The sequence below is a fragment of the Squalius cephalus genome (genome assembly GCF_949319135.1).
Source record: "Squalius cephalus genome assembly, chromosome: 24".
NCBI classification, from domain to species: domain Eukaryota; kingdom Metazoa; phylum Chordata; class Actinopteri; order Cypriniformes; family Leuciscidae; genus Squalius; species Squalius cephalus.
The window spans coordinates 27,569,584-27,591,305 of record NC_137145.1 but is presented as its reverse complement, the minus strand read 5'-3'; the positions used below and the strand labels follow the sequence as shown (position 1 = coordinate 27,591,305).

General features: G+C 39.5%; 1 protein-coding gene across 12 annotated transcripts in view; it reads left to right on the top strand.

The window, feature by feature from the left end:
• nrg1 (neuregulin 1) overlaps positions 1-21,722 on the top strand; it is an 87,193-nt gene that overhangs the window by 27,097 nt on the left and 38,374 nt on the right. For 6 of the 12 annotated variants that reach the window (XM_079862240.1, XM_079862244.1, XM_079862248.1 and 3 more), the window contains exons 2-3: positions 8,876-9,050; positions 9,388-9,509. In XM_079862240.1, the coding sequence (XP_079718366.1) occupies positions 8,876-9,050; positions 9,388-9,509 (297 nt within the window). Of the gene's footprint in view, positions 1-3,596; positions 3,792-8,875; positions 9,051-9,387; positions 9,510-19,705; positions 20,924-21,722 lie in introns of those variants that run through there. The other 6 variants (XM_079862250.1, XM_079862249.1, XM_079862242.1 and 3 more) reach the window with 5 other exon arrangements.

Sequence of the window (21,722 nt, the reverse complement as noted above, 5' to 3'; positions counted from 1 at the left end):
GATGGTCAAGAGCTTGTTTTGAGGACAAGGGGTTGCTGGGCCGTACGCTTTACATGTAGGCGTCATGTTTATACAGATTGCGCTCACGGAAATTCTGCGATTTCTCAGAAAAGTTCTTTGGAAAGTTGAGGTTCTCTAAGTGCCTTGAACCCACTACTATAAATTGTTTGTTCAATAAGACATGGCGTAGGTGAATAAAAGTCACCAATTACGTATCTTTGTCAATTATTGTTTAAAGGAAGTGACAACATTGAGCAACGCAAGCGTGTATTTACAACACTGTTTTGTAACATGATTCATATTTTTAAGCCTGTTGCAAGCGGGAAGGCTCCCTATATCCAAATGTTGTGATCTTCTGCACCATCATGTTTCTGAGTAATAGTGCCTGTAATAAAGGAAACCATTTATATGGTAAATAGCCAACGCTACGGTCAGATTCCCAAATGCCCATGTGACTAACAAATGAAATATTTGCCAGGAAGCTGAACTCACATTATTTATAATCACATTGCGTTACAGCACATGGATTTCTACCAATATTTCACTTTTATTTGAATTACAATATCATGCTTGCACTTTGTAGATTTTTTTTCTGTTAATGCTAATGTAATGTTTTTTATTTATTTTATGGTACTAAATTATATTTATGCAGTAGTTATAATCCATTTGTCCATATAATCCATATACCCGAAAAACAAATTTCCAACTCAAGCTGTAATAAATCTTGAATGTTTTGGAGCACAGACTGAAGTCTGGTCTTTTTAAAGACGGCCTTGCCAGATTAGCCTTCTGCTCAAGTGAAAAAGTTTTTAAAAAGTGAACTTAAAAAAAGTTATAGAATTTTAGATTTATTGTTATGAAAAATGCACATAAATACTATTTTCAGTTTTTATATGAGGTATATATTTTCCAATACACGTTTTTCTATTAAACTGTGAGAAAATCAAAGCTATAAAGTTGTGCTCCAAATTTTGAGCTTGATAACTCAACAATGAGCTTTTAGTTAGATTTGTTTGAGCGCAGTGCCAAACGCTTCCACTAGGTGACATTCGCTTCCCATTCATTTCCAAAACGGTCAGTTTTGACCGTGAGGAGTACAAGTGTGACTATTTTATTTCAGGACCATTTAACCTTTTTTAAGTCATGTCCATTGTTTATTTTGTGTGTGTGTGTGTGTGTGTGTGTGTGTGTGTGAACAAAAATGAACGAAGAGCACTTATATTGGCCTCATCAGTCTCAATAGTTGAACTCTGTTATGCTGTAAAATTCATCATGATTTTTGTAAACAGTTTTTTTGCACAAAGACTATCAAAATGATTTGATACGGTACAATGGAATGTAGTTTCCAACGAATAGCTATTTGAGGTTTCTTCCTGTCACTGACGTCCCGTTTGACTCAGTAAGTGTGTTCCTATTCGCTGAGCCTGATCCCGATGGATGAGCTCTGGCTGTGTTCACGCAGGTTTGCTCCGCTCTATTGAAGCCCTCACATTCCTCTCCCTCCAAGATCACTCAACCGTATCCTTAACTGTAGCCGTATCTGTGACGCATCAGCCTCTGAACAGAAGGAAGGAGTCCTGGATTTCCTCGACCCCACCCACCTCCAGGAGACTCAGGATGACTACAGTACCTGAAGGGGCGAGTTTCATTCAACACCCACTGGGTGAAACTGAAAGGTTCGAATTAACCCGGGCCGAGGACTGACTTTGAAGTGTTACCTGTTTGACGTGACGTGCCAGTGCTTGTGCTGAGGGAAATGGCTGAGGACTGGATTTGTGAGGGAGCATGTCTGAAGTTACCACTGTAAATGAAGCATTCGTTCCGCCTGATCTCAGATCTGATTGAACAAAATATCTTTAAAACAAGTAATATATGTTCTGCCATGCTTTCACTCGTTTCACTTTCGCTCAGTAATAAAAACAAATATAAAAAAGACTAAGGCATTCCTACTTACTGATATTAATCAGCAAAAACACTCAACAAACGTTTATTTCATTAAGCGCCAATTTAAACATTAACATTCAAACATTTCATTCTGCTAACATTTTAAAAAGGAAAGCACTACTAACAAAAATAAATATACTTTATTGTAAAAAAGTAAAAATACTTATTTGTGAATGAATAGGCATCCAAATGGAAGCTTGTTTCCGCCACAGAATAAAAAAATAACAAAAGTAACATGTTATAAAGTCAGAATTGTGATATATAAACTCGCAATTCTGAGTAAAAGAGTAAGTTTTTTCCCACTTAGAATTGGACTTTATATCACACAATTCTGAGAAATAAAGTCAGAATTGTGAGATGTAAACTTGCAATTGTGAGATAAAAATGTTTTATTCTGTGTTGGAAACAAGCTTCCGTAGAGTACATCCATTATAGGCTGTTATTACATATTTTTACATTTATCGGTAACAGTGTGTATTGGAGTTGATATATATATATATATATATATATATATATATATTGGTTGAGATTGGATATTTAATTGTACAGACTAATTTTCTCTGTTTGTACATGTAGATTACCATTGCTGTAATGCTCACTTCTTTAAAAACTAATCATTTAATAATGTAATCTTAAGCAAATCTCCAAATCAATATCCATTTCCATACTGTGCATGCTGTAATGGCTAAATTCACTTTTTTTAGTTTTATAAACTAACTTGTAGTTTTATTTCAAATGTATTAATGTTTTATTATTCATTTAATAAAATAATATATCTTTTTAAATCTGCCATAATATGAAAATAATGATCAGCCTGAATGTTAGTACTGGTGCATCCCTAAGGAAAAGAGGGATAATCCTGTATGAAAACAGATGCTTGTTTTCTATTTTAGGTGCACTCAGTTAACCAACACATCATTTTTCCACTTTTATAAACATATTTCATGTATTGTTATTCACACACTCGTGTGTCAGTGACTGTAATTCAATCATTAGGCATATTTTTATTTTAAAAGTTTTATATTTAGGATTTGCTTGTGATACCAACATGAGCAAAACATGTCACTTGTCTTGTTTTAAAGATAAAGTTCAAACTGTCAGATCTTCTGTTGTTCAACATATTTCAGTGCAAAGCCCGGTTTCGGTGTGGATGGCAGGAGTATTGGCACGGTCTTCCTGGTCGGTGTATCCTGACATTTGTCCCACACGTCATGTGGATCAAGACCACAGACCCTCATCAAACCGTGACAACATCAACTGAAATCCAGCATGTCTGGTCTTGTCAAGCGTGCCATGCTTATGTCGGCATGTGTCGTCACATCTAAAGAGAGGAAGACACAAGTATTATGTGCGTGTAACACTTTTCCATTGATAAATGATTTAATTATTATGTCACATTTCACAGTACTAAGTTCGATCACAGTTTATGAGTACATGATGCCAGAGCCAATGTGACAACCGTCCTGTTTACACACAATCAGACCATTAGAGCTGAATGTCTTCAAAGATTAGAAGTCTTCAAAGTGGCTTTAATACACCAACACGGCGGCCGTTGCTAATTTATTAATAAAGAAGTGCACTGATTCGTGGGACATGTGGAAATCTGACACATTGCGAGTTGATCCCGCCTCTCCTCACTAAAACAGACTTGCAGACGGGGGAGAGTTTCTGTTCCTAGAGTTGTCTGAAGGAGTCCACGCTCACACACACTCACACCTCGCGCTCGACTTACACTGACTGACAGCTGAACGCAGCGAGAAAACACAGAGCCAGCATGTCTGAGAAACAGCCAAGGAAAGAAGGGAAAGGTGGAAAGAAAAAGGATAAGGACTCGAGCTCCCCGGAAGGTAAGCTGAGGTGTGGGGAGTGTGTGTGTGTGTGTGTCGAGGGTTCGGGTGGTGGGATGGATTGACAGCTCCACTATTGAGCAGATTTCAGTAGTTTCTGAGCTCGTGGTTACAGGTTACAGGTGTTGCGATCCACTGTGATGTTTGAGCGCATGTGACTCTGTCAAGCGAGAAAGGGCAGAAATGTTTGTAACCATTAACATGACCCACCGGTCTGGCGACTTAAAGGAGAGAGTTTCCCGCCTGTCACACCGGCGGTCCAACGCTTCAACACACACCCGGAGAAAAGGCATTGCAGCATGTGTTTTTACAGTACTTTAACTTTTTAAGTTATAAAAGATTCATCTAGGACATTTTTTAAAGTCTGTTGTACTGCCAATTTGGATTATACCTAAAAATGTAAGGCAGCAACTGAACTTAAGTTGTTAATTTGAAGTAGGGGACATTTATTAGCATTATAAATGACGTTTATTAGCATAAAAATTTGAGATACATTTGAATTGGAAAAGTGTAATGTGAGAAGGTCTCAGTATTTGGTGTGTCTCCTTCACTGTATTGACAGCAGCTCTGAGGCTTCATCAGCTAAACCTGAAGATCATGTTCTCCAGCATTAATTCAGATGATCAGCCAAACTCTACAATGCTAAATTCACTGTTTATTTCTAAGTTTAAATTAGATTTGAATCTCTGATTTTCAATGTGGTCTGAGCCCCACTGTATGTCACTGAGCACACACTCTTGGTTATTGATTATTAAGTATTAACGTTACACGAGTGTGACACGAGTTAAAAGTTAGTGAACGCTCCATTCACAGCCTACTTTTAATGTTATTTCTGCATGTGTTTGATGAGGAGTGTGACGCATGGCAGAGCGTCTGAGTGAGTGGATTCTGTGAATGATCTCTCGGTGAATGATCACTTGCACTGATTCAGTTCGAGCTCGTGTTGAAACACGCTCGTGCCAGCTTTAGACGAACCTCAGCCGGATGAAATGCGTCCTGTTCGCTGAGTTTCATGTGTATAAACATGTGAGGAATTATTGTGTTTGAAGTATTTGAACTCTTGATTCACCTTTAAAAATGTCTGAGTATATCTTTCCATGAGATATAAAATATCAAAGCAACATTTATCTATAGTAAAGAAAGATAGCACTTGCATACTTTGAAATGAAAACATAATTTGAAATGGTCAAAAATAGATCTAGTGTTTAAAATGAAGACAGAAGTGTTGTGGCACTGTTAGGTTGTAGTTAGTCTATGGTTAATGTGATTTCGGTACAGCTGTAGTTCCTCGGCTTGGACACCTGTGTGAATCCGAGGAGAACTGACTTCATACATTCACCAAAACACCTATAATAATCCTCCAGTTGAAGGCAATGTCAAGATGTTTCTCTAATGGAGTTTGGTTCCCTCTTTAGGGACGATAGTTTTAGTCTTACTATAGGAAAAGATCTCTGATAGAAGCAGGATCTGGCGGATCCGTCCGTCTGAAGCTCATATTAGATCATGGATTTCTCCACTGGAATGTGGACCCTGATCCGACTCAATTTTGCGGCCTGAAAGACAGTGTAGGAGTTTCCCCAAAGGGAACGCGTCCGTGACACACAGAAACAGCTGGACGGGCAGCGCCTGGACTCTGAGACCGCGAGGAAACACAAATAACGGTATTCACTGTTATCCATCCATGATTTTATCAGGTTAAAATACTCTGCCTGGCCAAAGAAAAAGAAGAGAAAAAAAGGTAGCTGTTTGGATTTAAATAGGGAAATGCTTCAGAGTCATTGGATCATTATTGCAGTGATTATTATGTTTCTACATGTTATATGTTTGGCATCAGTTCTTCTAACACTAACTGATGGAGTGTGTAGCTTTTCATTTCTTAAACAACCATGTAGGAAACACATAACCATATTTCAGGATGACAATGTCAATATTCATCAGGCTCAGATTGTGAAGGAATGGTTGAGAGGAGCGAGAAGAATCATTTTCACAAATGAAGTGCAGATCTTAAACTCACTGACAGTGTTTGGGATGTGCTGGAGGAGACTTTACTGAGTGCTGGACTCTTGCATGGACTATACCAGATCTGGACAGAACATTGATGCAACTCTTGATGGAAATAACATCACAACATTTATATAAGGCCCAGCAAGCAATAGCCGTCATTTCACCGTCTAGGTTAACTATAGACCCGATATAGTCTGGCTATGAGTAACACACTTCTAGCCAAAATAACCTTGAATTTACTGTAGTTACATGCCGTTTTTGCCAAAATAACTTGCGAGATGTACGATATTCCATCATGTAAGCAAAGTAAACAGTGATTACAAGGTGTTTGGATTCATTTCTTCACTCATTTCATTTCTTTGTTTTCTAATTGATGGCTAGTCTATTCTTGGTCTATGGTTTAGACGTCTATTAAATTTTCACTGACAGCCCAAATCTTTCCTTGTTTTAGCCTAGACGTCCGGGCGGTGTTTGGACCGCTATTAGACGTCTTTTAAACGCAAAATCGCTTGCTGGGATGATGTGTTTCCTACATGGTTGTTTAAGAAATGAAAAGCATCTATTAGGGTTAGAAGAACTGTTGCCAAACATATAACATGCTAGAAACATAATAATCACTGCAATAGTGATCCAATCATAGTCTCTTAAACCAATTAAAATCCAAACAGAGACTTTGTTTTTGGCCTGGCAGTGTATTTTACACATATATAACGCAGCAAGAGCAAGGAAGCCCATGAGTGAGGTTTCTCCTGAGATGAAGCACGTCTCTCTGTATTGCTGTCATCACTGTGCTATGCAAAAGATTCTTGTTATTAAAAGCACCTTGTCAACCGGAAGTGTTGTATGATAAGGCAACAAGATTTTTAAGCTGCATGCTTTATCATTTTGAGCTGGGAATGTGTCAGTTTGGACTGATGGAGTTTAATGTTTCTGAGGATTGAGTGGTAAACAAACACCTTCAGGTTCAGCAGAAATCAGTGTGCTTCTGTTAGATTAACCAGCCCACAACTGAAGAACACATTTACAGGATAAATCTAAATCTCTGTGTTAGCCAAGTATGCAAGCATACAAATAATGTGAGTTGGTGCATTAAATAGAATATTCAGGTCAATATACAGAGAGTTATTTTAAACATTCCTAAACAAATCTCACTATAGTCAGCACAGAAACATTTAAGGGTGAATTTAGCTGAAAATCTCTCCCAAAGTCGGAGGGAAGCTGCAGTTGGGACAAACAAGAGGATTTTCTGAATAAATGAACATGTTCATTAAAAGTGGTCTGTTCATCTTGAGTTATCTGTAGGTCTCTTCAGACTTGAGTATTCACTGCAGTATCACCACCTGCTGGTGCGGACTAATAACTTCACTCATCTTGAGGATCGGGACGTCCTTCATCAGTCTTCCCCCCCAAAACTCACTGTCACGGGTTTATTTAGCTGTGTAAATGCGGTCCTACCATAGATGCTTGTTTTGTTTATATAACTTTAATTATAGGGAACACTATTCACTATTAACTAGTTGCTTATTAGCATGCATATTGTCTGTTTATTAGTACTTATAAAGCACATATTAATGCCTTATTCTGCATGACCATATTCTACATCCCTTAACCCTTCCCCATACTTAAACATAACCACTACAACAATTACCTTACTTACTGTCAAAAAGCTGTAATCAGGAGTTTATTGAGGGAAACTCTTAGTTAGTAGTGAATATGTGTTCCCTAATCTTAAGTGTTCCCAAATATAGTGACTAACCCTACCGTTTAAAGTAAACATACAAAACGTTATTTAGTTTAGTTGTGAATCATTTTCACCTTTGTCCTGTTGTGATGTTTCTACTCTAAACTATAAGGCATGTTGTTTTCCCTCTCATTCTTTAAGAAAGATGTCATGACATACGCATGCTTTTATTCTGGGTCATGCCCAGGGCGAGCTTTCACTTATTTGTTTTACATGACATCACACTATATTTTACTGATCTAGGTTATTGTGTGTTGTCACACTGTCACATAGGCACTCGCGATTAAACAGCATATTCAAGGTTTTTCAGCAGAATTTAAACAAAATGATAAAGTTACATATGTAGAAACCAAACCAGTCACTATTTTTACAATTTGTTGATTATAAATATTGGAATTAATTGTATAAATGTACTGTATAAAACGTGCCCTGGCCTGACATTTATGAAAAATACTTTTTGAGAACACAGTTAAAACTTTAGTTTAAATCTGCATTCATTATATTGTCAGATATTCCACAATGTTACTATATATATTGAATATGAATAAAAATAAAATCCTAATTTAAGCAAGTTTTTGTGTTTTGAGCCAACATGCAAACCACTGCTTGAGAAGCCAGGGGGTGTAACATTGGGTGAGGTGGAGGGTTTTAGCAGAGTCCCAATCTTCCTTCTGAGGAAGAATTCTTTTCAAAAATGTATTTATTTATTATTAGTATTTTTTCTTTTTTTTGCAGAAGGTTTTCTTGTCGTACCTTACTTATAACCCACATGTGTAAAGTTGATTGCTGCAATTAATTAGTGATGTCATCGTCCAGCTCAGCTCAGTTCTCACACAGGCAATGCATTGTTGAATATTACAGTGGGCTTGTGTGTTTAATAACATCATGATGGCTGATTGGATGGAGTACATGCGCACTTTGGTTTTGTTTGTTAACCAATTATAAAATTCAAATTTTTGAAAAACGCCAAACTGATCTCAAACCAGCCCAAATTTTGTCCACCTGCCCAAACCAATTTTGACCGGCACAATCAAATTCAAAACCGCCCAATCTGGCGACAGTGGCGAGAAGACAGCAATGGGGAACATTTTGATCAAAAAATTAAGCCTATTAACTTTAAGATTGTTTGACATTATTTTCAAGACAATCAAGAACAGTTTCCTGTCAAACCCCCTACATTAAAAATACAATTACAGTAGAATAGGTGGCATACGCAAAATATTAATGTATTTTATTACTAATAAGTATATAATACTAATAAGTTATAAGTTAACTTATAATATTTGAAGTTTTATCACTGTGGGTAATTTCTGTCTTCTGTTTTGTGTCTTTGTTTCAGCCGAACCCAAGTTAAAGGACCTGCGGAGCGTGACCGTGCAGGATGGGAAAAAGACTGTATTTAAGTGTCAGATCGTGGCGGGAAACCCAGCGCCCAGCCTAAAGTGGTACAAGAATGGGCAAGAACTCACAGGCAAAAACAAACCCAAAAGCATAAAGATTAGGGAAAGGAAAAAGTAAGTTCCTACTGTTTAAATATAGAATTGTTTTGCTCAAGCTGAATGAAGATTTGGCTTCAGAGAATATTAAGTCAGAAGTGTTATTTTTGCATTTAGCGTAACGGATATCTGCCGTGTGGCGTACAGTATGTGGCCAGGTGTTTGTCAAAGTTGAACCCAGTAAAACCAACCAGGCCTGTGCTGAGGTTCTCCCTCCTCATTAAATTCGTAACCTTGAGGACAGTGTTGCAGTTTTGAGAAGAAATACTCCGATATTACTCATGATGATGCATACGTTGCTAATGTTTATCTTGAATTGCAGTATAAACAACCAGCATTATGTAACTTTCCACAGGGGGAAAATATCCGAGCTATTGATCAGGAAGTCCACAGAGGGAGATGCTGGTTTATACACCTGTGAGGCAGTCAACAACCTTGGAAAAACAAATACTACAGCGAGCCTAACCATCAGCAAAAGTAAGAATGCATCCTTTTCTCTAGCATTCAAATCAATAATGTGTAAATTGGTGGCGAGGCCACAGAAGGGCCAGGGTGACCCCGACCCACCCAAAGTGAAGACAGAAGATACTAATGGAAACTGCAAAATCACCACATCTGTTCTCTATATATAGTTTGTGAAGTGCATTTTTACAAATACATATAACATCATTGCATTTTCCACACAACCACAATTTCTATGAATGCAGTGCGAGGAGTGATTAGTGGTGTTGCTCAACAAATGCTGTCTTTAATGTCACATTTGAGATACTGTCGGCTCTCTCTTATATGTAGCACTGGTACGCTTCGTCTTAAACGGTCCTCCTTCTCGTGTAACCTTGGAAAGTTTGTTCGTTCTCATGATTCTCTTCATCCTAAATGGCTCATTTGTCTCTCATATGTAAGGTTGTCAAGTCTGATTCAATAGAGGGGAATCGGCTCGTCCTCAGACCTCATGTAGCTTTGGAAAGCCTGAGTCATTCGTTTGGACTGTTCTTGTAAATGAACAAATCTCAAAAAGATTTTGAGTCCTTGTGTGGCATTGCATATCTTTTTCGTATCCCCTATGTCTTTGAGGATTATAGTTTTTTGTTGTCATTTTAAATATATTGATGTTTTCACTCTAACTTTAATTCTTCATTCATTTAAAAGCTCACATTGATATCATAATCATCTAGAGCATCTCATCTCCTCTGTGCAACACAAGGTCAGTTTCTGTGGGTTAAACTTGTTTAAGACTTAAGGCGAGACACGGCAGGCAAAAACATCGATTTTCATGCAGTGGTCAATTTTGAGATTTTGGGCTAGTTTACTCCTTCAATATGTGTTCTTTCAAGCTGCTATAAAGAAAACGATGAAAATATACATTAAGATGTTTATTTTATTACATTTTGTTTACTTGCGGCTGTAAGTTTCTCCCGAATTTACCAGGAAGTTAGCATTACAACGCGACACGCCGAGCTCCGTCTGTTTACTGAAGTCTGTCATGACCGGTATCACTGTGAAGCTCTGAGTCTCCTGCACAACGCTATGTAACCCAAATATGGGCATTTCCTTTCTATCAGTAACCAATCGTGAATGTCCAAAGGGGGATTTAAAGCTACGACGATTTCTCATTTAGAGCTATTTAAATCTTTAACTGCCGTTTTCTCAAAATGAGTTTTTGTCATTCTCCAGTAGAAACATCTCAGCCTATGTAGCACCTATGTACACCAAACTTTCCAGTTATACACTTAGCAGTATTCTGAAGATATTTTCAGAGGGATTTGTTAATAAATAATTCCTGGCCTGATTTATGTGACATTGTAATCAAAAAAATATGGTGAAAATCTATTTTTTATGGCTATGGACAGTATATTTTGATTTCCTAGGTAATGAAAGCATATATCCTGAAATCCCTCTGAGTTTTAATTTTCATCTTGTTTGTAAACAAAATGAAAAAATAATTTTTCACCTGGCTTTATCATATGTTCAGATCTATCTACCGAAAATATATGCAAAATCGTGCATATTTAATGAGATAATGCCTAATTTGCATAATTAAACATACAAATTTCTAAAACTTGTAATACATTTTTTTTATATACTTGTGAAAGTAATCAACTGAGGAAGTTTCATGGTGATATCTATTATTTTAAAATTTTACCCTATTCACCTGTAGTGTCTCGCCTTAAATACATTGATTCCAAGCAACTTTATGTGCTTTAGAAGTTCTGTCTTCTGAAGACCAGAATATCAGTGTGTCCTTCAGGTCAAAGTGCACTTCAGGCACCCGGATGATGCTCTTATTTATCAGGAATGTTGGACACTTCATGCACTCAACAGTTCTTACATAGTAGAAGTATGTAGTAAACATATGCACTTCAACAGCCAAAAACACTGTAGCATTGTGGGGAATTTTGCATGTTGAAACACCACAGAAAAATATCAAATCTACTTAACTCGTTCTTATTTACATCCACAAATGTAACACAGCCTCAATTGTGATATTGATAATTTACTGGATCAAAAACAGCGGGTCATGAATAGCTCCTGAAAGCTAAATGGGGTTTCTCCAGCTCAGTCGCAACATTGCAAAAATGATCAGTTTTCTGCTCTGTCATCTGGCCTCTTAATGCCTTTTTTCAATTAGTGAGCAGTGCATTTGAATGATTGCCAAAAGAGAAAAGTACAAGGTCTTCTGTGTCTTCCCTCAGGCATTAGAACAGCAACGACCGGCCAGTCTGTTAATGTAAATTACTGTAAATGTCCTGATATTGATGCCTTACAAACCTGGTAAAGAATCAGGTTATCTGACAGAGCTCAGATCATTGCTGTGGCAGATTTCTCTCATGCAGGATTGCTCATTGTAGCGCATGATTTTAGGATGTTAAACTAAGTTGACGTTGTTTAACATGCTGTGCTCATTGCGCTGCTTCTCTGCGAAATGCACAATAAAATGCAAACGCATGCAGTCCCGTTTCGAATATCCCTCCACAAACATGAGCGAGATTTCAGCTGAGGGGGCCAGACTTTTAAAGACCTCATTTAACCGTACTTTAAGGCTTTGTAGAGAGGATATGGTGTTCAACAGTGGTGATGGTGGTCAGTTATTGTCTGTGAGTTAGAGACAGAGCTTACAGTCGTACCCGGAACTGAACGAAACCCTAAATCCAAGGCAGAATCTCTGAACGTATGGATCTGCATTTACACTTTATTGATTTGTGGGATTTAGTCGGAGTAGTTTCCCCTCAGGTTCTCCATGAAAGCGGTCCTCTCTGGTAACGTGAGACCGCCGGCCACCATTAGACTCTTCCTCATGGACTTCCACCAAATTCATCAAAGCTTCTCATTTGACCCATTTCAAGGAAACTGCGTCTCTCCATTGCACTGATGGCACGTCTGGTATTATATTGCAGTTGATCACATGTCTTTCAGCATGCTTTTCAAGGACCACCTTTTTATCACAATTAAGGTCCCATCCACAGAGCTGATGATGGATCTCATTGAAGAATAGACTTCCTTAGAATTGTGAATAGAATTGTGCTTTTGTTTCGTTTTGCTAAGATATACAAAGCTAAATATAGATGCCACTCATCTTTTACAGTAAGGGTTTAGTCTCATTCTGTACACCAGATTTTGATATTTACCACAACCACATTTTAAAATGGAGCTGTCTTTAATAATCTCTCCACAAATATATCTCTGTTCACTCGTCAATCTCAAAACATTTCATGTGTGCATACACACCTGGCCTGTTCACACCTGGTATGAAGATGCGCTTTGATCGATCGGATCACAAGTAGACGAGAGACACATTCCCGTTTACACCTGGTGTTTTGATCCGTCTTCGAGGTGAGGGCCTATGGCGAGTAAATGTATGTTATTTTTCAGATCTTTCGATCTAATGGACAAATAAACTTGCGCAATTTAAATATGAATCCAACCGGAGACAACAGAAAAACATACGGAGAACATCAGCTTTATTTCTGCTCTGAAAGCCGAAGACCAGCCGAACACAGTGAGTGTGTTAGAAATCAGGAATGATGAGAGAACATTGTGCTTGGTTTGTTTTTCATCTTCAAACTAAACTTGGGTCTCCATCCGTTAAAGTGTAAGTCCCGTCTGGCTAGAGCGTTTCCCATAATGTTCACGCGTTAGGCCAGTAGACGGAGAGAAGATGGTCTTTAGTGGCTGTTTGAACACATTAGATCACATGAGCGTTTACACTATGAAAGCAATCCGGTCAAATGCGTTTTCAACTGCTTCTGGAAGTGGTCAAGAGTGGACAAGCGTTTTAGACCCTGTTTACACCTGTATTTAACATCGTCCACTTGAGATCCGATCGACCAAAACACATCTTAACACCAGGTGTGAACAGGGCCTTAGTTTCTCTGAAGCAAGCATCGTTTGTGCCTCCAGCAGTGGTCAAGACCTCCACATAAACTCAAAAGAAAGTTCAGATGGGAATTAGATTTCCACACAATGCTGGTGGATGTAAAAAAACAGTTGGTCATTTGTCCGGGAACTTTCTAATGGGAGGTGGGAGGAAAATACTGACATTTCCGTTTTTGGACCGCAATAAAATCACACACTAGCACCGAAAAATGCTGAAATGACATCATGGCCCCATGTAAAACAATTATGAGTGACATTTTAGGGCCGTTTTCATGTGTGTTTTGTCTCAGCAGAGCTCCTTATGAGCTCATGCGTAGATGTTTCTGCTGTCGTGTGGTCTGGATCAGTAAAGTCCAGCTGTACTGCAGGATAAGACTCCAAAGATGTCATATGTGTGGTATTTGGATCCAGTATCATTCATTACATTTTCTGTCTGAATGTTTTTGTAAGTGGTCATCTGAACAGGTCAGGTTTCAATTACAGTGTCTAGACAGGTCTGTGGAGGACTGCCGTTTAGTGATAGACAAAATATGAGGGGATAACAAGAGATTAGAGAAATACAGTAAATGTTGAAGGCCAAACCGGATCTGAGTGAAGAACATCTTGGTGGTTCACCAGTGTTGTGCTGGGTGGTTGCCAAGGCCTCACTGTGCAGTTGCTAGGGTAGAGGTCGACCGATAGTGGATTTTACTGATAACGATAACTAGTAGTTATCTGTAAATATAAACTATAACTATAGTTGGTAAAGGGGTGGTATAATGCCCTTCTCACAAGATGTAAAATAAGTATTTAATGTCCCCAGAGTGTGTATGTGAAGTTTTAGCTCAAAATACTCCACAGATATTTTTATATCGCATGTTAAAACTGTCCCTTTTTGAGGGTGAGCAAAAACGCACCATTTTGTGTGTGTTCCTTTAAATGCAAATGAGCTGCTGCTCCCAGCACAGGGGGCGGAGCTTCAACGGCTCGTGTCCTTTTACCTCACACACACATGCACTGAAAATTTCAAAAACTTTTAGCCTTTTATGTTCAAACCAGAGTCAGACAAAGATGGATAGACTCAAGAAGAAGTGACAACATGTAGAAGCAACAGGACATTTCTGAATGATTAGTTGATGAATTTATGAAGCTGATGTGGAGTTATCTTCTAGTCATTGATTAGCATATTCTGTCTTGATAATCTATAAATCGTGTTCAGGGGGCGGGGTTTATGTAAATTCTGGGGTTGGTGATGTCACTAACCGGGAGGAATGTTGTGTAGTCCCAACCAGCCGTTTGTTGTAGTCCTTAAAAAGCAATTTCTTTAAAAGCAATTATCTCCCTTTGCTTTGAACTTTGAGTGTCGTAACTTTGCAGATGTTGTGTTGTTTATGCTCAAACAGCAACATTACACACTACTAAGTTAAAAAAGTGAAATCATAATCAACCACCCCTTTAACTTTTTTTAAATAATACAATTACGTGGAGCATTATGTTTGTTTTCATTCAGTATCCATTTTAAAAACTCTCAGTGTTGCATCAGTGGCCAAAGAGCTGCGGCTCAACATGCAAATACTGGAAGTGTTGCTGTTAGCAGTCTCCCTCCTCCTTGCCCAGCTCCACCTGCATACATCTGCTACGTTATTTCATGTATATTACATGTGCAGCAGCAGCAGCATGTCTGTGAATATATTGGCAGTAATGTTTTTGCAGTAGCCATTCTCAGTTGCAGTGTGGCAGATCTATTCCACCAAATACACTAACATCGCCTTATCCATTACCTTGCCAATCTCTCCGAGAGTTGCCATGACAGAACTAGCTTTAAATATGCTACTTCTTTGGCTAATAAATGCATGAAAGTGACCAGCTGGATATAAAATAATGCAAATAGATGGCAACAATCTTGACAGTAAACATTTGGGTCAGATGTACGCCTGTTTTTGTCACATTGTTTTAACTTCTTGAGATACTACCAATGTTAGCGTCCTCTCAGCCTTATATACTGATAATATAATGCTGTTCTCCACTAATGCAGCATCTAGGCAACAAATTAATTACTGTATAGTGATAAAAACATGAACTGATATATATAACACTAAGTGATCACTCGGATTTAGACCTATATTGTATTTATATGAAGCGTTCACAGGCAAATTTGCTTTATGTATTTCCCCGGCGTCAAAATCAGGCTCATATAAATGTCAGGAAACACGATTCCTGCTGCATGTCAATATCCACGGATCACTGGATCTTTGGTCAATTGTAAGGAACACTATATTGAGACCAGCCTTTAGTTTAAACTGATAATAATTAGTTTTACTGGCATTTTCTCAGTTTCCACTATTAAATCCAGTCACGCAGCAGCTCTTCTGCCACTCAGTCTGGCAAATGAGGCGTGATCCCGCAGGAAAGTCACGTCAATGCACACGATTCCCTCTATAGTGATGCTTGACGTGATGTGAGTCAGGGTTACAGTACTGTAGGTGCGGAGGAGTTACTGCAGTGGACCAGTGCAGACAAGCTCTTTGTCTTTAGTGGTCTCTGTCACGCCACACTCTTCCCACTGAAAGCCGTTTGGGAACAGCTCTGAGGAGGGAACACACTGCACCTCCAGAACGCATGAATAATTACAGCACACTGAGTGCTGCGCACTGCAGCAAGATCTCCAGAGTTTGGCTTTATAGAAGCATCATTACCATTATAAACTGACTAATGCTTCAGTAAAGGGCTTCAAGAGAGATCGCTGCCGTTTCTTTCATTGTTTATCTATTTTGGCCTTGAAATAATGGATAGAAACATGAATGAAATGAATTAGATTTTTATTTCTAGTTTGATGCTCAAGCCGATACTGTTGGTCATAGTCACCTTATGTTGCGACGCGGAAGTGAGCTTTTTTTCTGTGAATGTGTGGGTGCTTCTGATTCATTAGCCGATATAGAGTTTTGTGAAATGAAATTATTTGTTTTATTATGGCCTTCTCTTGGGAAGTCATTCAGTAGAGAGAGAGAGAGTGTGTGTGTTTAAGTGTGTGTGTGAGATGGATGGTCCTGCGCAGCGGCTCCAGTCGGGCGGGCTGTTGGAGGTGAGGGCATGAACACACAGTCAGACGTGACGCTGTGTGTGTGTGTCTGACTCCAGCCTCTCTGCTCATGACAGCACAGGAGAAAAGGCCTCTCTATTTCTGTAAAAGCTCCTCAGTGTTGGTGCGTCAGCAGAGAAAGGCACCGTTATTGAATTGGTGCCGAGACCTTGTTCCGTGTTTGTTAATAAAACTCTTGCCTTGACGTGTTTGGCATGAGAAGCGTCTCATCTCCTAATGCAGCAGTAACCCTTCACCTGCCAAACCCATGCTTCACCTTACCGATCACAGACTCTTCCAGGTCACATCTCTGATTCCGCATTTCAGCCCTAAATAATTCATTCACCTTCCTCTAAGGAGGATTTAGAGTTTACCTCATTTCACATTTTGAATACTCGTTTGTTTGCATTTTTCTGCGTTCATAGTTTTTATTGTACTGTTTATCATAGTAACTCTGAATGCATTGATCTTTACTATGTGAGCAATATAACATTTAGTGTTTATTATACTTAGATATAATACTAACACCCTAACAAACAGATCTTTAGCCACTAGAAAACAAACACAATTTTGTCTTGACTTTGACTTTGATGACTTGTTCATTTTGGCACGCTTGGGACCCTTTTTGGCACCTATCCCACATTATTAAGCCAATGACCTTCATATCTACAGTATATCTATTATATGAGGTTATGCTACATATAATCTTTAAATGTCATTTTGACAGAATGGATTGTAAATTTTCCATCATTCTCTAATTTTCTACATGTGTTGTCATTGTCCTGATGAAAATGATATAGCCGTATGCTTTTTCCCTTCAGTGTGTTGATTTCATTTCTTTATATATTTAATATGTACATATTAAAAATGACAATCCTAGTCCTATGGGGTAGCTTATTTTAAAAAGTAGCTTTCTGAATCTGGTGTCCTCCTTCACCAAGCAGATCTGGTGTTACAGTAGCGGTTTCACGTCACAGCTGTCTCTAAACTGTGTTTGGAAACATGTTAAACATTCTTTTAAGAAGGAATGTGTATGAGTTTCTCTTCAGTTGTTCCTGAGTAGGACATTAGCATCTGTCCATATAATGCGAGTCCACTTCCTCTCTGCTGTGAGAGTTGAGGGGTCACGACTGTTGACCTGACCTTATGACCCCGCCGCATACACACACCTCGTGTACATTTGATTCCCAGCCTAATGGCAATGAGACGTGGGACAGCTTAACAGGCCTGAGGGGACTTAAAGCCCTCAGTATCTGCTTCATTTACCCCTGCGGGGGCTCTTGCTCAATGCCACGTGTTGTGTGGTCACTAATCCCAGCTCATCTGATAATGGTAACAAGTCATCCGTCCACGTCAGTGTGGGACAGCTTAGTTAATGCTAGTGGAAAGCAATGTGTATATTTGTGTGCGTAAAAGAGTGAGTTTGAACGTCATCATTTAAACATCATTCAGAAACGTACGCAGACAGCGATGAGTCTGAATCTGAATCTGACTAATCTGTCACACAGATGGCCTCTGTCTGGGTTAGGATTTGGAGACCCTCATGTTTCAAACAGGTGAATGAAAATGAAACCTGTCAAGTCATATTTTATCCCAAAATTAAAACAAAAAATATGTTTTGCACAAAGAAAATGACATTTTTTGTGACATTTTTGTGATGATGTAAATTCTGAATACTGTAAAGCAAAAAAACTAATAGTTTTGTTTATTGTACGTTTAATTTAAGATGATTTTAATAAGAAAATGTTTGTATTATAGTGATGAAAATCTGATGATAATTATTATCAAAAGTAATTTGTGGGGGGACAATGTCATGAAAATTTAAAATAAAATTAAAATTCATAAAAAAAAAAAAGAGCATCTTAAGCTTAACTGAAACAAAACTGAGGCTTAGAAGTTTAGTTTCAATGTGCCTTAATTTATTAGCCTGTTTTATCTTTGTAATATTTGGCATGTTTCATATTGAGCATCATTCAGCCTTTTTTTATATAATCACTTTACGCTCCCATTATATAATGGCCTTCAAGATAAATCACACTGTGTTAACTGTGAAATTGGCTTCAATTTGAGATCACGGAAGCAAATGAATCTAATGGCAATGAAAGGCTACTGAACGACTTGAACTACATAATAGTGACAGAAACAGTTCATTAGTAAAGCCCTTGTTCTTACATTGTGTGTTAGCACAGCTGACGTGTAAAGAAAACGCCTCATTAAATGAAAGCACACTGATTTCCGGTGTGGCCGCACAGTATTCCCTCTGGAGTCTGTTCCTCATTCAGTATTTATTGGTCCTGGATGGGGGTTCTGGCCCGCCCGCGATCCCTCGGCCCCTGAGTCAGCGTTCCTGCAGCATGTGGAGGCAAATGTGATTATACCACAGTAAAGGGCAAACTGAATATATACTCACATTACTCAAACAAATCAATTTATCATCCATATAAAATTTATTCAATTTGAACATCCATTCATGTCTTCTTCTCATTTATTATCAGCGCTGTTATTATCTGCAGTGTTTTTTAAGTAAAGATAATACATAAAATCTTAAAGTCAGTTACAACGTCTACCAAAAGTTTAAGCATTAGACTTCAGATCTCCTCAAATTTGTAATATGAAATATTATTATCATTTGGAAAGTTGATGAAATGTTGTGTGGTATAAAATGCTTTATCTAAAACTATTTTAAACAACAGTTTTTGAATTATTTTATAATTATTATGCATGCAGTTTTATGGGCTCATATTGATTTAATGAAAGCTATGAATATTTGTCGTTTAAAAAAAATTCGGTAACACTTTATTTTACAGTGTCATTGTTACATAAATGAAGCAAAAATGGTGTGCAGCACTTAAATACACATTTTATCTCATACATTCATATCAGTTGTAACCTGAAATCTTAAAAAAAAAGTCTAACTACCTACTCATGCATATATATATATTGTAATTGTGTCTACTACCATCGCCCACCCTGCCTTATAGATACAGTATTGGTTATTACCCATTAAAAAAACATATCACTCGACCACTAATAGAAAGAATATCAGCATATTCCCCTGAGAAAGCGTCCCATCAGTGTGTGTGTGTGTGTGTGATACAACTCTATCCTCATCCACAGCAGAATCAATGACAGAGAGAGAGAGAGAGAGAGAGAGAGAGAGAGAGAGAGAGACTGTCTCATTCGCTGCCGTTCTTCCTAATTGGATCAAGTGCAGACTTGCCCGACTCTCTGCTTTGTGTTCGTAGTGTGAGAGGAGAGAGCCACCAGACAGAGCGTGTGTGTTGGTGTGATGGATACGGAGAGAGAGAAAGAGGAGGGGTGTAGGAAGGAGTGTGTGTAATCTTCACTCCGATCTCCTCGTCCTTCCGTGTGCCTCTGCGTGCAAGTCTGTAACGACCGGCTCTTGCTCCAAGGAGCCGGTGCTTTGATGGGACACACACCTGCAGCCTGCGGATGATTCGGGCGTTTCGGACAGCGTGATCCTCAGCCCTGCCCCCAGGTGAGCACTCAACTCTCTCCGGACCTCTCGACTCGCTCCGAGGCGGATCCTCCCCGGGGTGCTCACACACACTGCTTCCCGAACACATGTCTTATTTATAGCCTCGCTGCCGGTGTTTTTCCTCCTGCTCCTGTGGAGACCGTGAGCGCGACCTGGGCGACAGAAATTAGAAGTCTTCCTCTTCCTCTTTAGTAACGAGGTTAGTCAGTCAGTTGAGCATCGTGTCCGAGTCCCTTCCCCCTCTCCTGATAATGGAGAGATCACTTCATGAGGCAGTAGAGCGAGCTCTGCTGCTCGTCTGATCCTGACACACAGAACCGGAGGGAGAGATGCAGTCGGAGGACATCTCGGCCGGGCTCGCGTCTCAAGAGGCTCCTTCAGAAGCGCTATCCGAGGTCTCCACGAAAGAGACGCCCGAGGAGGCGGAGGAGGACGTGCCGGGAGACGGCGAGCAAGGTTCTTCGGGATGCGTGCCTTTGCCTTGCTGTGTGTGCCTGGATCTGGAGCGCGTGAGTAACTGCGTGCGCTCGGAGAAGATCTGCATCTTGCCTATCCTGGCCTGCTTGCTGAGCCTGGCTCTCTGCACCGCCGGCCTCAAGTGGGTCTTCGTGGACAAGATCTTTGAATACGAGCCACCCACCCACCTTGATCTCAAACGCATAGGACATGATCCTGTAATAAACTCGGACTTTACTCAGAATCCGGTATCAGTCTCCGCTTCCACGGCCAGCCCGTCTGTCCCGGGACAGCCCAAGGTGTTTGTGGAGGGGGGGTCCACGGCCGGCCCCGTCGAGGTCTCCTCATCTAAAGTGGCTGTTTTAACACCCACTGCAGCAGTGACTGTTCACATCAACTCTGTGTCTCCACCCAAACCCAAGAGCACCTCCAAACCTGTCCAGAATGCCACCAATGCAAACCAATATACAACTCTGGAATCTAACGAAATTGTTCCAAAGACATGTAAGTACACTCTGTGTTCACTTTGGGGGGCATGAAAATGTTAAAAGTTTAAGTTTAGGTCTAGTTATGTCTCAAAATGCAGTATCTGCCTTGAATAATGAAAAAGGTTATGTGTGTACCCCTGACAGTCAGGATCAAAGAACATAAATTGTTAAGCAACTTGTTTCCCCGTGAGGTAAGAGTCGGATGTGTAGGATGTAGTATAGTAAGCAGACGTGTTGTATCTTGTCGGTCGTGCTGCACACTCCTGTGACTAAGCCCTGAAAGCATAACTAACCCGAGATGGGCGCTGATAGTGACGCAGACGCCCCTTTGAAGCTGCCTGTCAATTACTGTGTAAAATCCGAACGCTATGACCAGCGCGCATGAGTGGCGTCGGCACACGAGTGTGTGATAATGCAGTGTTGCTGCAGTGAGGAGGACACTTCCTATTGGCTCTGCTCCATCTCAAGGTCAGAGTCTCCACACAGACTAGCCGATACCCTTCCACAGAAAGATGATCGCCAGTAATACTATCTGCTCTCCACCGTGACTTTGAGAGCTTGAAGAATTATAATGGCTGGAGGACTGCCAGGCTTCCACTCTCGGTTCTCCTTCCCTTTCCTTTTTTCTCCCCAGGTTTTTTTTTTTTTTTTTTTTGATCAGCTCTGCCACTTTTAGCAGTGTGCAGCGATGCACTGTCATCCTGAGAGAAGTTTCCTGAAGCCAGCCTGATAGCGATGCTGAGAATGTGTCTGCAAGTCATTATGCAAATATAGAGCCAAGCCCTTCAGTTCTCTGGGACTGAGATTTCTACTTT